At 35.3% G+C, this 15,400-nt stretch overlaps 1 protein-coding gene across 1 annotated transcript; it reads left to right on the top strand.

Moving 5' to 3' along the window:
* The first annotated feature begins 7,579 nt into the window (after positions 1-7,579).
* On the top strand, positions 7,580-15,023 carry LOC104098737 (uncharacterized). Its single transcript, XM_009605548.4, has 12 exons — positions 7,580-8,021; positions 9,124-9,252; positions 9,993-10,085; positions 10,188-10,267; positions 10,520-10,633; positions 11,225-11,298; positions 12,716-12,792; positions 13,243-13,326; positions 13,403-13,495; positions 13,675-13,782; positions 13,896-13,967; positions 14,345-15,023. The coding sequence occupies exons 1-12, from the start codon at positions 7,695-7,697 to the stop codon at positions 14,783-14,785; spliced, it is 1,692 nt and encodes a 563-aa protein (XP_009603843.1). The 5' UTR covers positions 7,580-7,694; the 3' UTR covers positions 14,786-15,023.
* The last annotated feature ends 377 nt before the right edge of the window (positions 15,024-15,400 follow it).

The raw sequence follows: 15,400 nt of genomic DNA, 5'->3' as shown, positions 1-15,400 counted from the left end.
GTATTTGTGTTATCACTGTTCTGGAGACTAAAACCTTCGTGGTTTTCTACTCTCGTTTTGGAGATTAAAGCCTTCGTAATTTTTTACTCCATTTGTTTACTTTAACGTATATTCTGTTTTGGTTTATTATTTGTTATTCGGAGATTAAAATCCTAGAGATTTTCTACTCCGTTGGAGATTAAAATCTACGTGATTTTCTACTCCAGTTTTATTCGGTTTGAAGATATAAAAACTTCGCCGTTTATTAAGCGTTTGTTCGTGTCATTCTTTTACAGAAATGACGAATGAGAACGGCAACTAGGCTGTTTTTATGGTGACTGCCAATGCATCGACAAGCCGAACAACTCCGACATTGGCACCGGCACAAAAGCCCGGAAAAAAATTCGGGATTGATTTCAAGCGGTGGCAGCAGAAGATGTTCTTTTATTTGAAGACTTTAAGTCTACAGAAGTTCATTAAGGAAGATGTTCCTGCTCTGTCCGACGAAACTCCAGACAACGAACGTTTTCTCGTAATTGAGGCGTGGAAGCATTCTGATTTTCTGTGCAAGAATTACATTCTTAGCGGACTGGAGGACGATCTGTATAACGTCAATAGTAATGTGAAGACGTCAAAAGAACTATGGATTGCACTTGAAAAGAAATACAAAACTGAGGATGCCGGTTTGAAGAAATTTGTTGCCGCTAAATTTTTGGACTACAAAATGGTAGATAGCAAGTCTATTATTACCCAAGTTCAGGAATTGTAAGTGATTATTCACGGTCTCCTTGCTGAAGGTATAAGTCGAATTAATACTTATGTTAAAAGTATTAATTATATTATTATTACTAACAGAATTTTCATTGAAGGTCTTGTCATCAATGAAGCATTCCAAGTAGCGACGATGATTGAGAAATTGTCTCCTTTGTGGAAAGACTTCAAAAATTACTTGAAACACAAACGCAAGGAGATGTCGCTTAAAGATCTCATTGTTCGGTTGAGAATCGAAGAGGACAACAAAGATGCTAAAAAGAAAGGTCGTGGAAACTCAACAATAATGGGAGCAAACATTGTTGAGGATGTTCCTCAAAATAATAGAAAGAGGAAGAAGGCTTTTGGACCGAAAAGTAACCCAAGAAAGAAGCGGTTCAAAAGAAATTGCTAAAACTGTGAGAAATCTGGGCACAAATCTGCAGATTGTCGTGCTCCAAGGAAAGACAAGAAGGAGGGTCAAGCAAACATGGTTGAAAAGCATGAAGATATTGATGACTTGTGTGCTATGCTTTATGAATGCAACCTGATGGGAAATCATAAAGAGTGGTGGATTAATTCTGGAGCCACTCGCCATGTTTGTGCTGTTAGAGAAGCGTTTGCTACATATGCTCCTGTTGGACCCGAAGAGACTCTTTCTATGGGAAATTCTGTAACGGCCAAAATTGAAGGATGTAGCAAAATATTTTTCTGAAAATGACTTCTGGTAAGGTGGTGACTCTGAACAACGTCCTTCATATTTCTGAGATTAGGAAGAACTTAGTCTCTACTGCACTTCTCGTTAAGAACGGGTTTAAGTGCATTTTTGTATCTGATAAGGTTATAATAAATAAGAATGAGATGTTTGTTGGAAAAGGTTACCTCACTGAGAGCCTTTTCAAACTGAATGTAATGGTCGTTGAGAATAATAAAATTTCAGCTTCTTCTTACTTACTTGAGTTAAATAGTTTATGGCATATACGTTTGGGACATGTCAATTATAAAACCTTGCGAAAAATGATTAATTTGGAAGTATTGCCTAAGTTTGAATGCGACAAATCAAAATATCAAATATGTGTGGAATCTAAGAATGTTAAACATCCTTCTAAGTCAGTTGAAAGGAATTCAAATCCTTTAGACTTAATTCACACAGATATTTGCGACATGAAGTCAATACCATTTCGCGGTGAAAAAAGGTATTTCATAACTTTTATTGACGACAATACTCGATATTGCTATGTTTACTTATTTAATAGTAAATATGAAGCAATAGATGCATTTAAGCAACACAAAAATAAAGTTGAAACACAACTTAACAAGAAAATCAAAATGATAAGAAGTGATAGGGGTGGTGAATATGAATCTCCTTTTGAAGAAATATGTTTAGAATATGAAATTATTCATCAAACAACGACCCCTTACATGCCCAATCCAATGGGATTGCGGAAATGAAGAATCATTCGTTAAAGGAGATGATGAACGCATTGTTGATAAGTTCTGGTTTGCCACAAAATTTGTAGTGGGAAGCAATTCTTACGGCTAACCGAATACTAAATCGAGTACCCCATAGCAAAATGCAATCCATTCCATATGAAAAATGGAAAGGAAGGAAGCCCAACATGAATTATCTTAAAGTGTAGAGGTGTTTGGCAAAAGTACAAGTTCCTAAACCCAAAAGGGTAAAAATAGGACCGAAAATCGTTGATTGTATTTTCATAGGAGGATATGTGACCAATAGTAAAGCATATCGATTTCTGTTCATAAATCAGAAAATTTCGACATTTATAATAATACGGTTATAGAATCAGATAATGCTGAGTTCTTCGAAAATATATATATCCGTATAAAAAGGAATGTGAGTCGATTGGTGAAGGATCTAAACGACCTCGGGAAGAAACAAAAGAAAGTACATTTAATCAGGAGGATCCAAGACGTAGTAAACGTCAAAGAATGTCTACTTCATTTGGACCAGATTTTGTGACTTTCTTATTGGAAAATGAGTCTCGAAGATTTAAAGAAGCTATGTCTTCTTCGGAATCATTATTTTGGAAAGAGACAGTCAATAGTGAAATAGAATCTATATTGAACAACCATACATGAAAATTGGTTGATTTTCCTCCTAGAAATAAATCGTTGGATTCTAAATAAATTTTTAAGAAGATGATGGCACTATTGATAAATATAAGGCAAGACTTGTGGTCAAAGGGTATAGACAACGAGAAGGTCTTGACTATTTTGATACATATTCTCCAGTTATAAGAATTACGTCCATACGAACATTAGTAGCATTAGTTGCGGTTTATGGTTTTGAAATTCATCAAATGGACGTTAAGACAGCCTTCTTATATGGAGATTTGGAGGAATAAATCTACATGGAACAACCTGAAGGGTGTGTGGTTCCAGGTAAGAAAAGAAGGTATGTAAACTTGTTAAGTTCCTTTACGGACTAAAACAAGCACTCAAACAATGGGATGCAAAATTTGACCAAACAATGTTGTCAAATGGTTTTAAGATAAATGAATGTGATAAATGTGTGTACATTAAAAATGTTCCAAATTACACAGTCATTGTTTGCTTATATGTGGATGGGATGCTGATAATGAGTAATGACATTGCCAACATAAATACGACTAAGCATATGCTAACTAGCAAGTTTGATATGAAGGACTTGGGAGTTGCTGATTTAATTTTGGGTATTAAGATCCATAAGACTCCTCAAGGTCTGGCATTGTCACAATCTCATTATATTAAGACAGTACTTGAAAATTCAAGTACTTAGATTTTAAAGTTGCAAAGACTCCAATTGTCGTGAATCTTGCACTAGCAAAGAACAAAGGCCAAAGCATATCACAATTGGATTATGCTTGTGTGTTAGGATGTTTAATGTATATCATGAATTGTATACGACCAGATATAGCTTGTGTTATAAGTAAATTGAGTCGATACATGAGTAATCCAGGTCAATTTCATTGGATGGCAATGAAACGAGTTTTGAGATATTTAGAACATACCCAGGACTTTGCTTTGCACTACAGTAAATATCCTGCAGTGATTGAGGGATACTGTGATGCAAATTGGATCACCGGTTCAACTGATTCTAAGTCCACAAGCAGATATGTATTCACTATTGGTGGAGGAGCGGTATCTTGAAAGTCGTCCAAACAAACGTGTATTGCCCGCTCTACAATGGAGGCTGTGTTCATAGCCTTAGATAAAGCCAGTGAAGAAGCTGAGTGGCTTCGAAATTTCTTGGAAGATATTCCATTTTGGTCCAAACCATTGGCCCCAATATGTATACATTGCGATAGTCAAGCAACAATTGGAAGGGGTGGGAGCATTATGTATAACAGTAAATCTCGTCATATTCGACGAAGACATAAAACCATTAGGCACTTACTCTCTCGAGGAATTATCACGATTGACTACGTAAAGTCAAGTGATAATGTGTCGGATCCACTTACGAAAGGCCTAACTAGAGAGGTAGTTGAGAAATCATCGAGGGGAATGGGACTATGGCCGAGGAAAAGTTATTGTGGCGATAACTCTACCTAGAAGACTCGAGATCCCAAGATCTAGGTTCAAGGAGATCAAACAAAGTTAATAATGACGGTTCAACATTGTCAACTAAAATTTGGTCCATTCTCGTGATGAGATAATGTTCAGTACCGAGGATAAAGTATTAAGACTTTTTAATGGTTTCTAAATTTGATACGGGGTATATCAAATAGTGAATCTACGGGATGACACATTTAGAAATCACCTATGTAAGTGTGAAGTATTAGCCGCTTCAAGGAGAATTTTGTAAGGCTAGTTCTCTACGCACTTATGAAACCAGGCGGTGTTCATGGCTGAAATGAACACAACAATGAGAACCAAAGACGGTTAATGGTTGATTATGTGACTTATGGTTGTCTAAGTATACACTAAAGTTCGACGGTTCAAAGATATCAAATCTACCGATTGACCGAGTATATCCGACATAAGTTCACTACGGAAAGTTCAAAGGGAAACCTACTTATCCAGATGCGATTAATCCTTGCTTGAGAATCACACAGTTTTTCATGCATATTTCCGTGATATAGCCATTTTCCATTCATGTGGGGGATTGTTGGAGTTTTAAGCTTATTTTAGCTTAAAAGAGGGTGAATGGAAAATGGAGGGAAAAATAAAAATTTAATTTTCTCTCCTTGACAAAGGGACATTGTCCCATATTGGAGGAGGAAAAGATTTTTGATGGGTATATATACAATTGCTCTTCTTCTAGCTCTAAAAGAGTTAAGAAGAAAGCAAGCCTCACGCCATCGTCGTCGCTTGCTCGGCTTCGGCTTCGGATTTGGTCAAATGATCGATTGATTGATTAATTTTTTGGACCAAATTTATTTGTTAATATTAAATATTAATGTAATATTATTTAATCCAAATTATCCGTTTTTGTAACGAAAAATTAATTTTTCTTTGCGTTTTGAATTCCCGTTTTATTTTGCGTAAATAGCCATTTATGTTATGGCCATTTTACGTAAACAGTCATGACAAACCTTGTGAAGAGTTGCATCTCTTCATTTAAACCCAACCTGTTGGCCATAAATAAAAGATCATTCCCTCAAATTTTCTTTACGAAAATTCTGAATTCTCCTCTTTCTTTCTGCATTATTTTAACTACAAAAAAGCAACAGTAAGTGTGATTTGGAGCCGCCATTTGTGTTCGTTGAAACACTGAGGTTTGAAGTACCGCTACACCAGTGTATTATCCGTTCTATCCTGGGAGGAAATAATCCACAATCTCGGGGTACTAGGAGGGGATTAAGTTTCTTAAGGATGCACTATGAATTCAGTGAGCTCGAATTAATTTCTACTTCTTCTACATTTATGTCTATACGTTGTTTTCTTCTCCAGAATTATTTTACAAATACAGTATAATAACAATTAGTTCTTAGCCTATGTTATTTTGCAAGTTAGTAGAGAAGTAACTGCAGATACATCACTGAACTGGCCTTTCGGTTTTGATGTACATATGTGTGATTGCTTTTAAATAAGATGTGATAATTCATTAACAATCATTTTGCTGCATGATGAGATTTTTCAGCTGATCAGTCATCAAATGGAGTCCTGAATGAAAACACGTTCAATATGAGAACAAGTAAAAGCTTTTCTATATATGTGAATAAACCACATTGAACGTTTTTATTGTTGAAAAAAAAAAAGGAGCATGACATAGTTATTTTGTGTCATTCAATTGGGGCTTAGATTTAAATCAACAAAATAGAATGGCAATTGGAATAGCCAAAAATATGTTGGATGAACACAATGGAACAATTCTCATTGGGCTTTTAATGTCTCCTGCTTCACTAATGGTGCAAATTTTCCCATGGTTTCCGATATTGAGTAATCCCATTCAACATCTCCTTCATGCATTTTAACGCTGCATTTGGAGAGATCCTTATGTTTATCATAAACGAATAATTCGATTAATTCTGAAACGATAAACAAGAAAATGATGCGTGGATACTAACATTAACTAAGAGGAGTTACCTAAAACTTCTTGAAGGTGAATATATGGACATTGTTTCAGTCTTGAAATATGGTCCGTAATATTAATACTCAGGTGATGGAGAAATTGGAAGGTTCCTTTTTAGAATGGTTGCTACTTGGTACAATTACGCGAGCTAAACTTGTAAATGGGCTAGTTTCAATCTTAGCATAATAGTAGAAAATAACTTTGTCTAAATGAAACAACTAAACCAACAAAAAGGGCAGCTTCTGTAGTTGACAGGAAAATTATTCTCTTTTGAAACACGACAGAAGAAGTATTCTAATTTTATCATCAAACAGTATTCCTGCATTAAAGGTTAACTATGTAGGACAAAAGTAATTAAGAGGCAAAGAAATTTTAAAATACCGAAGGAGAATTTCAAGTGAAAATTATTGGTAATGTCTAACTTGAAAATGTAAATGTTTGCTCAGTAAAATTCAATTGTAGTAGTAACATTACTCCAAAGGCATATAGAAGCATTTACTGGTCATGTCACCTATCATCACACGTTTACCGTCACTGATCATCTCCACAACATAACTACCACCATCAAACGCTAACATCACTGATCAACAGTCGTATTACCTCGTACAACACTCAACCACCCTTATCTACCAATGCACAATCACCACGGCTAGCCTTCTCTAGTAACTATGACTATTGCAAGCCACTACCTTACAACCATCGATCCTGATCACCAAGACCGTTAGCTTTTAAAATTGGCTTCATATGTTCCTAAAAAAATAGATTTTAAAAAAGTCATATAGTAACATAATGTTTTCTTGAATATTGTGAATGCAATATTAAATTATTAATATTTTAAAACTCTATATTTATTTATTTATTTATTTATTTTGAATAAAGATATATAGTGTTAATTCTTTGGTGTTCATATTTAAGAATAATATTTAAAAATTTGATATGTATTAAGATTCAAACATTTTAACCTTGATAAAAACAAATGAGAATGAACTCATTTTCCCCTAATTTAGCCACAACTAACACAAAAAGTTAGTGCCTGTTTATAGAAAATTCAATTATGTTTGTTATAATTACTTTAAAGAACTTTTTGCTATTATCTTTTTTAAGGTTCGATTTTATTCTGTCAAGATAAATTATTCTCCCACAAACAATGCATTGACAAATCCTTTTTAAAAAAAAGTACTACACTACCACATATCTTTTTCTTTTGCACCAAAATTTAAATTTTATTTTCAAAACCCTTTTTCCCCTTTTCCAAAAGTTTAAAATAATACCCGGCCCAAAATGATATAATCCAAAACAAGCCAATTCAACCCGTTAAACCGTGAGAGAGAATTTTTTGTAGTCTAGAGTCTAGACCTTCAACATAAACTCATCTCCTTGCCTCTATTGCAGCGCCACCAACTGAAAGCACCCTTCTCACAGCCGCCCAAAAATCTTCTAGAAAACAAGAATGGCGGAACCTGCTGACAAATTAGAGAAACCCCAAAAAGCTGAAAACGAAAAAGAAGCAGCAGTAGTAGATGAAGAATTAGAAGAGGAAGAAGAAGAAGAAGAAGAGGGAGAATTATCATGGTCTTCAGACTCAGAAATTGGTGAAGCTTTAGATTATTTGGACACAAAAGATGATTCTGAATCCATAAATGGTGCCTTTAGTCTCCAAACAAGACGCCCAAATGCTCACGGAGGACTTCACTCTCGGCCCAATTCTTCTGCTTTACAACCTCTTTCTAATCGTACCCAGAAATTTTCTAATCATATTAGAGCTTCACCATTAGAGGTAATCTTTTGTTTAAATAAGAAAGTTTTGATCTTTTTTATTTGTTTGTTTTTGAAGTTTGAATCTTTTTTTATTTTTGTTTTGTTTTGAATTCAAATGTACTAATACTGTATTTGAGTTAAATACTTAAGCATAATCATATGAGTGCTTCACATTAGAGTTAATATCTTTCGTTTAAACAAGAAAGTTTTGATCTTTTCTGTTTATTCTTTTAAAAGTTTGAATCTTTTTTTTTTTTTTTTTGGTGTTGTTTTGAATTCAAATGTTATATTGTATGTTAGTTAAGCAGTTGAGCTTAATCATATCAGAGATTCACCTTTAGAGGTAATTTTGAAACTTAGTTAAACAAGAATATAAAGATTTTTTTTTTTTGTTTCCTTTGAATTCAAATTTGATATTGTTGGTGAGTTGAAGCTTAGTTAAACAAAAAAAGTATGAGTATTTGTTGTTTATTTTTTTGTTTTCCTTGAATTCAATTATAATACTATTGTTAATAGTAAGCTTAATCATATCAGAGCTTTAACCGTTGAGGTAATCTGAAACTTAGTTAAACAAGAAAAGTATGAATATCTTGTTTCTGTTATTTCTTGTTTTCTTTGTATTGTGCTAACGTTGTTTTAAGCTTAATTCTGTTGGTTTTGTTCAATTGAGGCATAATCTTGAACCCCTTTGCCCCATAAGTTTTAATGAATAAGTAGGTTAAGATACAAGGAAGACTTTAAACATATAAGGAAAGCTAACACAAGCTACCAAAATTGCCTCTTATCAAGAAATGTTCTTAAATAATAAGTTAATGTCCTCAGGAGAGATGAAAATTCAAAATTTCCAACTTTAAATCAATTTTTTTAAACTTTTGTTAGGAGATGTTAATGATGGGCCTCGAATAAGATGGTTTAGTTTCTAAGTGAAATTGGAATTTTAAGGAATATAATTTCCTTAAGGAAATCATGTTTTGTTGAATGAGACTTAGTAAGTTCTAGATCATATTAAATTTTTATTGTCTGGCTGGGCATGGGCAGTTGAGAATTCAAAATTCCAATTATGTATGAGCAGGCTTCTGTTATTTCTCATATAGCTTATACACTGAAGTGACAATTTGCAGGAATGGGAAGGGAGGATCAAAGTTGGCATGTCAAACTCCGTGACTACTGCAATTCGTGGAAGTGTTCGGGATATGGCCATTGGTAGAACTAAAACTACAGAGAAAGCAGACCGTGCCACTGTTGAACAGGTAAGACCCATAACTGGCAACTTTTTGGCAATCGGGAAGGTTAAATATCCTTTTTCTTGGCTTCTACGAAAGGAAATTGATTAGAGTTGACTATATTTATGCTGATCAGTTTAATTTTGAAAGTGGTAATTACGCCACTCTTAATTTTTCTCTGAAATGCACTGGTGGACTATTTCTTGTTTCCTCAGCCTACTGATTGGTATTCTATAGTGAGCTATCATTCTTGGTGAGAGCTATCAATATCTTGTGAGCTTATATTTTTCCCTTGTTAAGAGCGGCCAAACATTCTTGATGAAGTACCGTATCTTTATTGATTTAGTAAATTTTGCTGTCAACATAATTCATTCTCTTGTAAATCTGCGACTTGAAGTTTTCTGTCTAAATATTTTTGTCTCAACTCTTGAGTTGCTGACTGCACCTTATGAAAATAATCACTGAATCTCCTGTTCACCAGTTGAAGTGATCGATAACTTCCCTTCTGTCTACCACCTAAAATCTCATCCTCTGGGTACTGCCCTTACCTTTTCTCTGGAAGCTTCAAATGTTGGTTCTCAAAACTGGATTTTGGCCCCACATAAGACTTCCGAGGCCAATAACTTGAGTGTGACTTGTTTTGTACACTTGTTCTCTCAGGTAGTTTTTGTGTTGGCCATATCACATGCTGATGCAATCAATTGCTATATGCTTATAGAAGGGCTTCACAATATTAATTCTTGGAAAGTTCTATCTTTTTTCTCCAGGCAATTGATCCAAGAACACGAATGGTTTTGTTTAAAATGCTGAACCGCGGTGTCTTTCATGATATCAACGGCTGTATTTCAACTGGGAAAGAGGTAACTATAACTTTGCTACCTGTTTCTCTTGGGATGTTTGTTTGTTTCTCTCTTTCATTAATAATGCTGCTTTGGAACTTTTTTATTCTTACTGTTTAACAGGCCAATGTTTATCATGCAACAAAAGCTGATGGTCAGGAACTGGCAATCAAAGTATACAAAACTTCAGTCCTTGTATTCAAGTATGCCCTGTGGCCTTCTCTTTTCTATTTATAACTTTCTGTTAGTCACAAGCAATTTAAGGTGAAAAGGTTTGTAGTACGAGAAAGATACATATCGTTTAACTTTTTGAGATCCATATTTTGCTCACCGACAAAATGTTTGAATACATAAGTTAGATGCCACTAATGTCACATATTCTTCGTTCATTTGTGTGCTACAATATTTCTTTCTTCATCTTGGCTCACCACTGCACTTGTTCCTTGCAACTTCAGGGATAGAGATCGCTATGTACAGGGTGACTATCGCTTCAGATATGGATACTGCAAGCACAATCCTCGGAAAATGGTTAAAACATGGGCTGAGAAAGAAATGAGGAATCTAATGAGGTATATGAATTCTCCATCCCAAATCTTTGATCTTGTAGTCTTTTCCCTTACAGGCTACTCTCTCTTTCTCCTTGTCTTTTTCCGCCTGCCCTTTTATCTCCTCATTTTCCATTAATTTCGTCGTTTCTGTTTTTTGGCTTCCTGGTGGAAGAGAAAGACCCAATGAAAACTGTACTTTAAAGAGGAAACACATAAAAGTAGAAGTATTATAGTGTAATTGCCAAGATGTTAAGCAGCTATCTTTGCCTGCTAAAGTAGTTTCATTATATGATTTCTGAGTGCAATTCATCCTTTTACTTAAAAAGAAAAAAAGGGAGAGCAATTTCTCCTTGAATTTCGCTCTACGCTTGTCCTTGTTTCTGGGCATATCGACGTTTCATGCTTGTGTTTGTTCAGGAGAACTGTGTCTTCCTTTTGATCTCTTTTGAAGAAACAATTACATATAAAACAGAAAGTTTTCATTTCAAGTTGTGGTTAACCTTCTAGTTTATCTCATGTGTGGAAACTGGGTTGTATATCAAAACGTCACTTGAGCTGAGGAACTTATATTTCTTTTGTTATTCATATTCTAAAGTGGTTCTGGAACTGCAGGCTGAGGGCAGCTGGAATCAGGTGTCCTGCTCCAATTCTCTTGAGGCTTCATGTTCTTGTGATGGAATTCATAGGTAATGTCCATGACATGCGTGTCTTGATATTTTTCTTTTGATAAGTACTCTATATGATTAGTTATATGAAAGATAAAAAGAAATAATTACTTCTTTCTTTTCAACTCGTTTACGTATTATTTTATGGGTCACTAACATAAAAGGTTCTAACCAAAAAGGCTGTGTCTAAGTGTCAACATGTCCGAGAAGGATCACTTTGTTAAAGGAAGAAAGAGCCTCTTGTAGAATTGCTAGTCTTAGGTCTTTGTTTTAGAGACCTGCTACAAATAGCCCCCAGGGGCTTTTGCCTCTCAGCATCTAATGATCCATCTGGAAGGAATTATGTTGAACCGACTTTTGAGCCAAATTTGACGTCCCAACAAGCTCAAAGAAATAGAGTATTAGGTCTAGGCCCTGGCTGGAATTCATTGCACTACAACAACAACAACAACCCAGTATAATCCCACTAGTGGGGTCTGGGGAGGGTAGTGTGTACGCAGACCTTACCTCTACCCTGGGGTAGAGAGGCCCGTTTCCGATAGACCCTCGGCTCCCTCCCTCCAAGAACTCCCCACCTTGCTCTTGGGGTGACTCGAACTCACAATCTTTTGGTAGGAAGTGGAGGGTGCTTACCACTAGAGGAAACCACTCTCGGCTGGAATTCATTGCACTGAGTTAGGAAAAACAAGTTCAAACTGCTGAAACCATAGAATGAGCCATATAAATATTCCTTCTGTGTCTCCAAAATGATCAACTTGAAATCCGTTGTTGTGCCCCAATATAATGCAGAAAGCAGTTTGAGAGGAAAGATACCCTTTTTTTTGTTAAATGAAAATTTTATCATTATCTTGCCTTTATTAAAAAAAAGTTTTCAGTGAAATATTAAATATAAATATATTGGCATGAGTTGATTTAAATGGAGTAACGTGGTCAGTGAGGATTCATATAGCCGACTCCAACTTGTTTGAGTTTGAGTAATAGTTGTTATGAAATATGAAATTATAAGTTTACAACTGTAGTTCTGTACTGCAATTTGCTGCCTATCCGTATATAGGTGTTGATCAAACAAAATTTCATCCTTGGGAAGTGAACAACTGCAGCACTAGTGACCAACTTTCCTCAGGAATGAAAAAACAAAGTTGCTTTTGAGTTCTTATGATTATGCTACCAAGAGAACATTACTTCAATTAGTTATTTGTGCTGTTGCGTATGCAGTGTATAATCACTAGAAAGTCGTCAAACTAAATAACCAAGTCGTTCACATTTCTTTTCCATAAACATTAAAGCCCTAAACCTTATCCTAACAGCAGGATATTGATATCTTGAGTCACTTATAAGATTAACAAATACAAAGTGTGTCAAACTTTTTCTTGGTGTGTGCTTCTGTTTATTCATTATTCTCTGTGGTTCAACGAACGGTAAAATTTTTGTATGATAGGGAAAGGAGGTTGGGCTGCACCTCGACTAAAGGATGCTGCTTTATCCCTTGACAAGTTACGTGAATGTTATGTGGAGGTTTGTTTTCATCTCTTAATATTTATATCATCAACGTCAATATGAAACCTGGGATTCTCTTGGCAACTTCTTTGATCTATTGAGAATAATAATTGACATTTATATAGGCTAAGTCTAAAATTAATTTGAGCTTCCTAAGATGGAATAAATAATGTAATATGTAACAAAATACGAATATCCTTTCACTTATTCGATCTTTAGGTGCTCAGGGCCCTTCATCATCAAATAGAGGTCTTTGATTGACTTTAATATTTGGTGGGTAGTGTTGCCGAAGTGTCAGTAAGCACATTTATCCTAATTATAAAACTCTAGATTCACTGATTACGAAACTTTCTGCCAACTACATACAACTGCTTAGTGATGTAAGGTGAACATTTTGACATGCTGTCAGGCTTTTGGAATGGACGATTCTACCTAAACTTGATACATTAATTACTTGGTATTTGCCAGATCATTATGGCAATGCGAACTCTATATCAGAAGTGCAAGCTAGTGCATGGTGACTTGAGCGAGTATAATATCCTATATTACGAGGTAAGCCTTTATCCCTATATTTATAGCTATACTTGTAGTTGAAAGCACTAATTTGTAATTGCTCCGCACTTTACAGGGTCACTTATATGTTATTGATGTTTCACAATCAGTTGATCTTGATCATCCTCATGCACTTGATTTCCTCCGAGAGGATTGTGTCCATGTTTCTGTGAGTTCTTTTGCCTCATTCACTTTTCTTTCACTATTTCGCCTTTTTTTTAAAAATTTATAGGGAAAGGTTTGGGGGAAGAGGTGTAAAGTTTATATGACTATTTCATGTTAAAGCTAACTTATAGCTAGGCACACGCTAAATGCGTATATTAATTAAGCTGGTGTGGTGGCATGCAGGACTTTTTTAAAAAACATGGTGTGGCTGTGATGACAATTCGGGAGTTGTTTGATTTTATAGTTGATCCTACTATTGATGATGAATCAGTGGATAACTATTTGGAAAAGGTATGGCTTATTCATGCATTGGATAGTGAAATGCTTGTCGAGTGACAATTCAACTAGTCTACATTCAAATGACTTGAGATCCCTAATATTGCTGTTTCCCTACAATGTACTAGGTTCAAGAAAAAATTATGGCTAGAGGTGAGATGACTGCAGAAGAAGAAATTGCAGACTCTGTATTTATTCAGGTATGATATCTACCTAGTCACTACACCTTCCTTATTTATGAATCTCGGTTTGAATCGTGGCAAGTTAAGGCAAACTTTCCAATGCTAAGTCAGATTTGTGCTTGCAAGTTTTAGCGAAGTGCCTAAATTGGGATGTTGAAAAGAAATAGTGTTGTGTTATCCCCCTTCTAAATAAGATGACCAGAAATTGGGTCGTTTTTGGGAGCTGCATTCATATCAGTAACCGTATATTCTCACAAAACTTGTCCATGGACTTGGCTTATTTATTTTGATAAATTGTTTTAAGTACCTCAATGGATTTTCTTTAATTTTGAAGATCGCCGTTTCCCTAGGATGTTTTAGTCCCAGTAATCGCTCACTATCATGTTCTATTGCAGTCATTTATTCCCAAAACTCTTGATCATGTGAAAGACGCTGAAGCAGATGTTCAACGCATTATTAGTGGCGAGGACACAGGAGACATGTACTACAAAACTATTACAGGCCTCAAGCAGGCGCTCTCAGGGACAAACCCTTCAGCAGAAAATCAGCAGCACGAACAAAATGGTGAACGGGGACAAGAGGCCACTGCTGCAGCTGAATTCGACAAACCATCTGATGGTGAATCAGAGACCGAGTCAGATGATGACGATGAAAGTGATTCTAGTGAGGGCTTTTCATCCGATGGTGAAAAACCAACAGCTGCTGAAAAGAAAACAGCTAGAAAAGAGAATAAGAAGAAAGTTAAAGAAGAGAAAAGGGAGGCTCGGAAACACAAAGTACCAAAAGCTGTGAAAAAGAAGAAGAAAAAGTTGGCGAAAGCCAAGAAGTATAGATAATCAAATCAGCTGTAATGTAAAAGAAAGTTTTGTTTTTGAGGTTTAAATTATGTAGAAAGGATGTTGAAGGTCTTAGGTTTTAGAGGTTAAATTATAGAAAGCAGAGTGAAGGCTGCTGCAATTATGAACAGTTTCCACAGGTAATATTCTGTTGTGGCATAAAGTTGCAATTTCCAACAATTTTGGCCAAATTAGTGCAACTTCTTTTCATTTTAACCAATCAAGACAGATTTTCCCACCTCTCATGTACCATGTTTTTCCAGTCTATACTTGTGGCAAATAGGATTTGATTTGCCTTTTGTTAAGGATTTAGGCAAGTTGCTTTTATTAATGATATTATATACTATATATGATAAGCCTTGATTATGATATCTAAAGAGTAATGTCTCCTGGAGTTCGAATAAGCTCATTTTGGGTAGAACTTTATTTTGTTATGGCTATACCATCCGATATTCAAAGTTGGCTCGAGCCAATTACGATGTTATCACATCGTTCGGAGTTCAGTGGTTTGACTGGTAACTCAGATTACTCCAAATGTCAACCATCATGCAGTTGGGTACATCCAGCTGCATATATTGTGATGTATGGTGCCGAACTTAGTTTTAGATTTCTTTT

Source organism: Nicotiana tomentosiformis, chromosome 8 (genome assembly GCF_000390325.3).
Source record: "Nicotiana tomentosiformis chromosome 8, ASM39032v3, whole genome shotgun sequence".
Lineage (NCBI taxonomy): Eukaryota > Viridiplantae > Streptophyta > Magnoliopsida > Solanales > Solanaceae > Nicotiana > Nicotiana tomentosiformis.
The sequence above is the reverse complement of the archived record's forward strand: the minus strand, read 5'-3'. Positions and strand labels throughout refer to the sequence as shown.

Excerpts from the sequence above, each read along its gene's own strand:
- LOC104098737 (XM_009605548.4), top strand. The coding sequence starts at position 7,695 with ATGGCGGAACCTGCTGACAAATTAGAGAAACCCCAAAAAGCTGAAAAC. Across the intron at positions 12,793-13,242 it reads TACGTGAATGTTATGTGGAG|ATCATTATGGCAATGCGAAC; the intron begins GTTTGTTTTCAT and ends GGTATTTGCCAG. Across the intron at positions 13,496-13,674 it reads AGGATTGTGTCCATGTTTCT|GACTTTTTTAAAAAACATGG; the intron begins GTGAGTTCTTTT and ends GGTGGCATGCAG.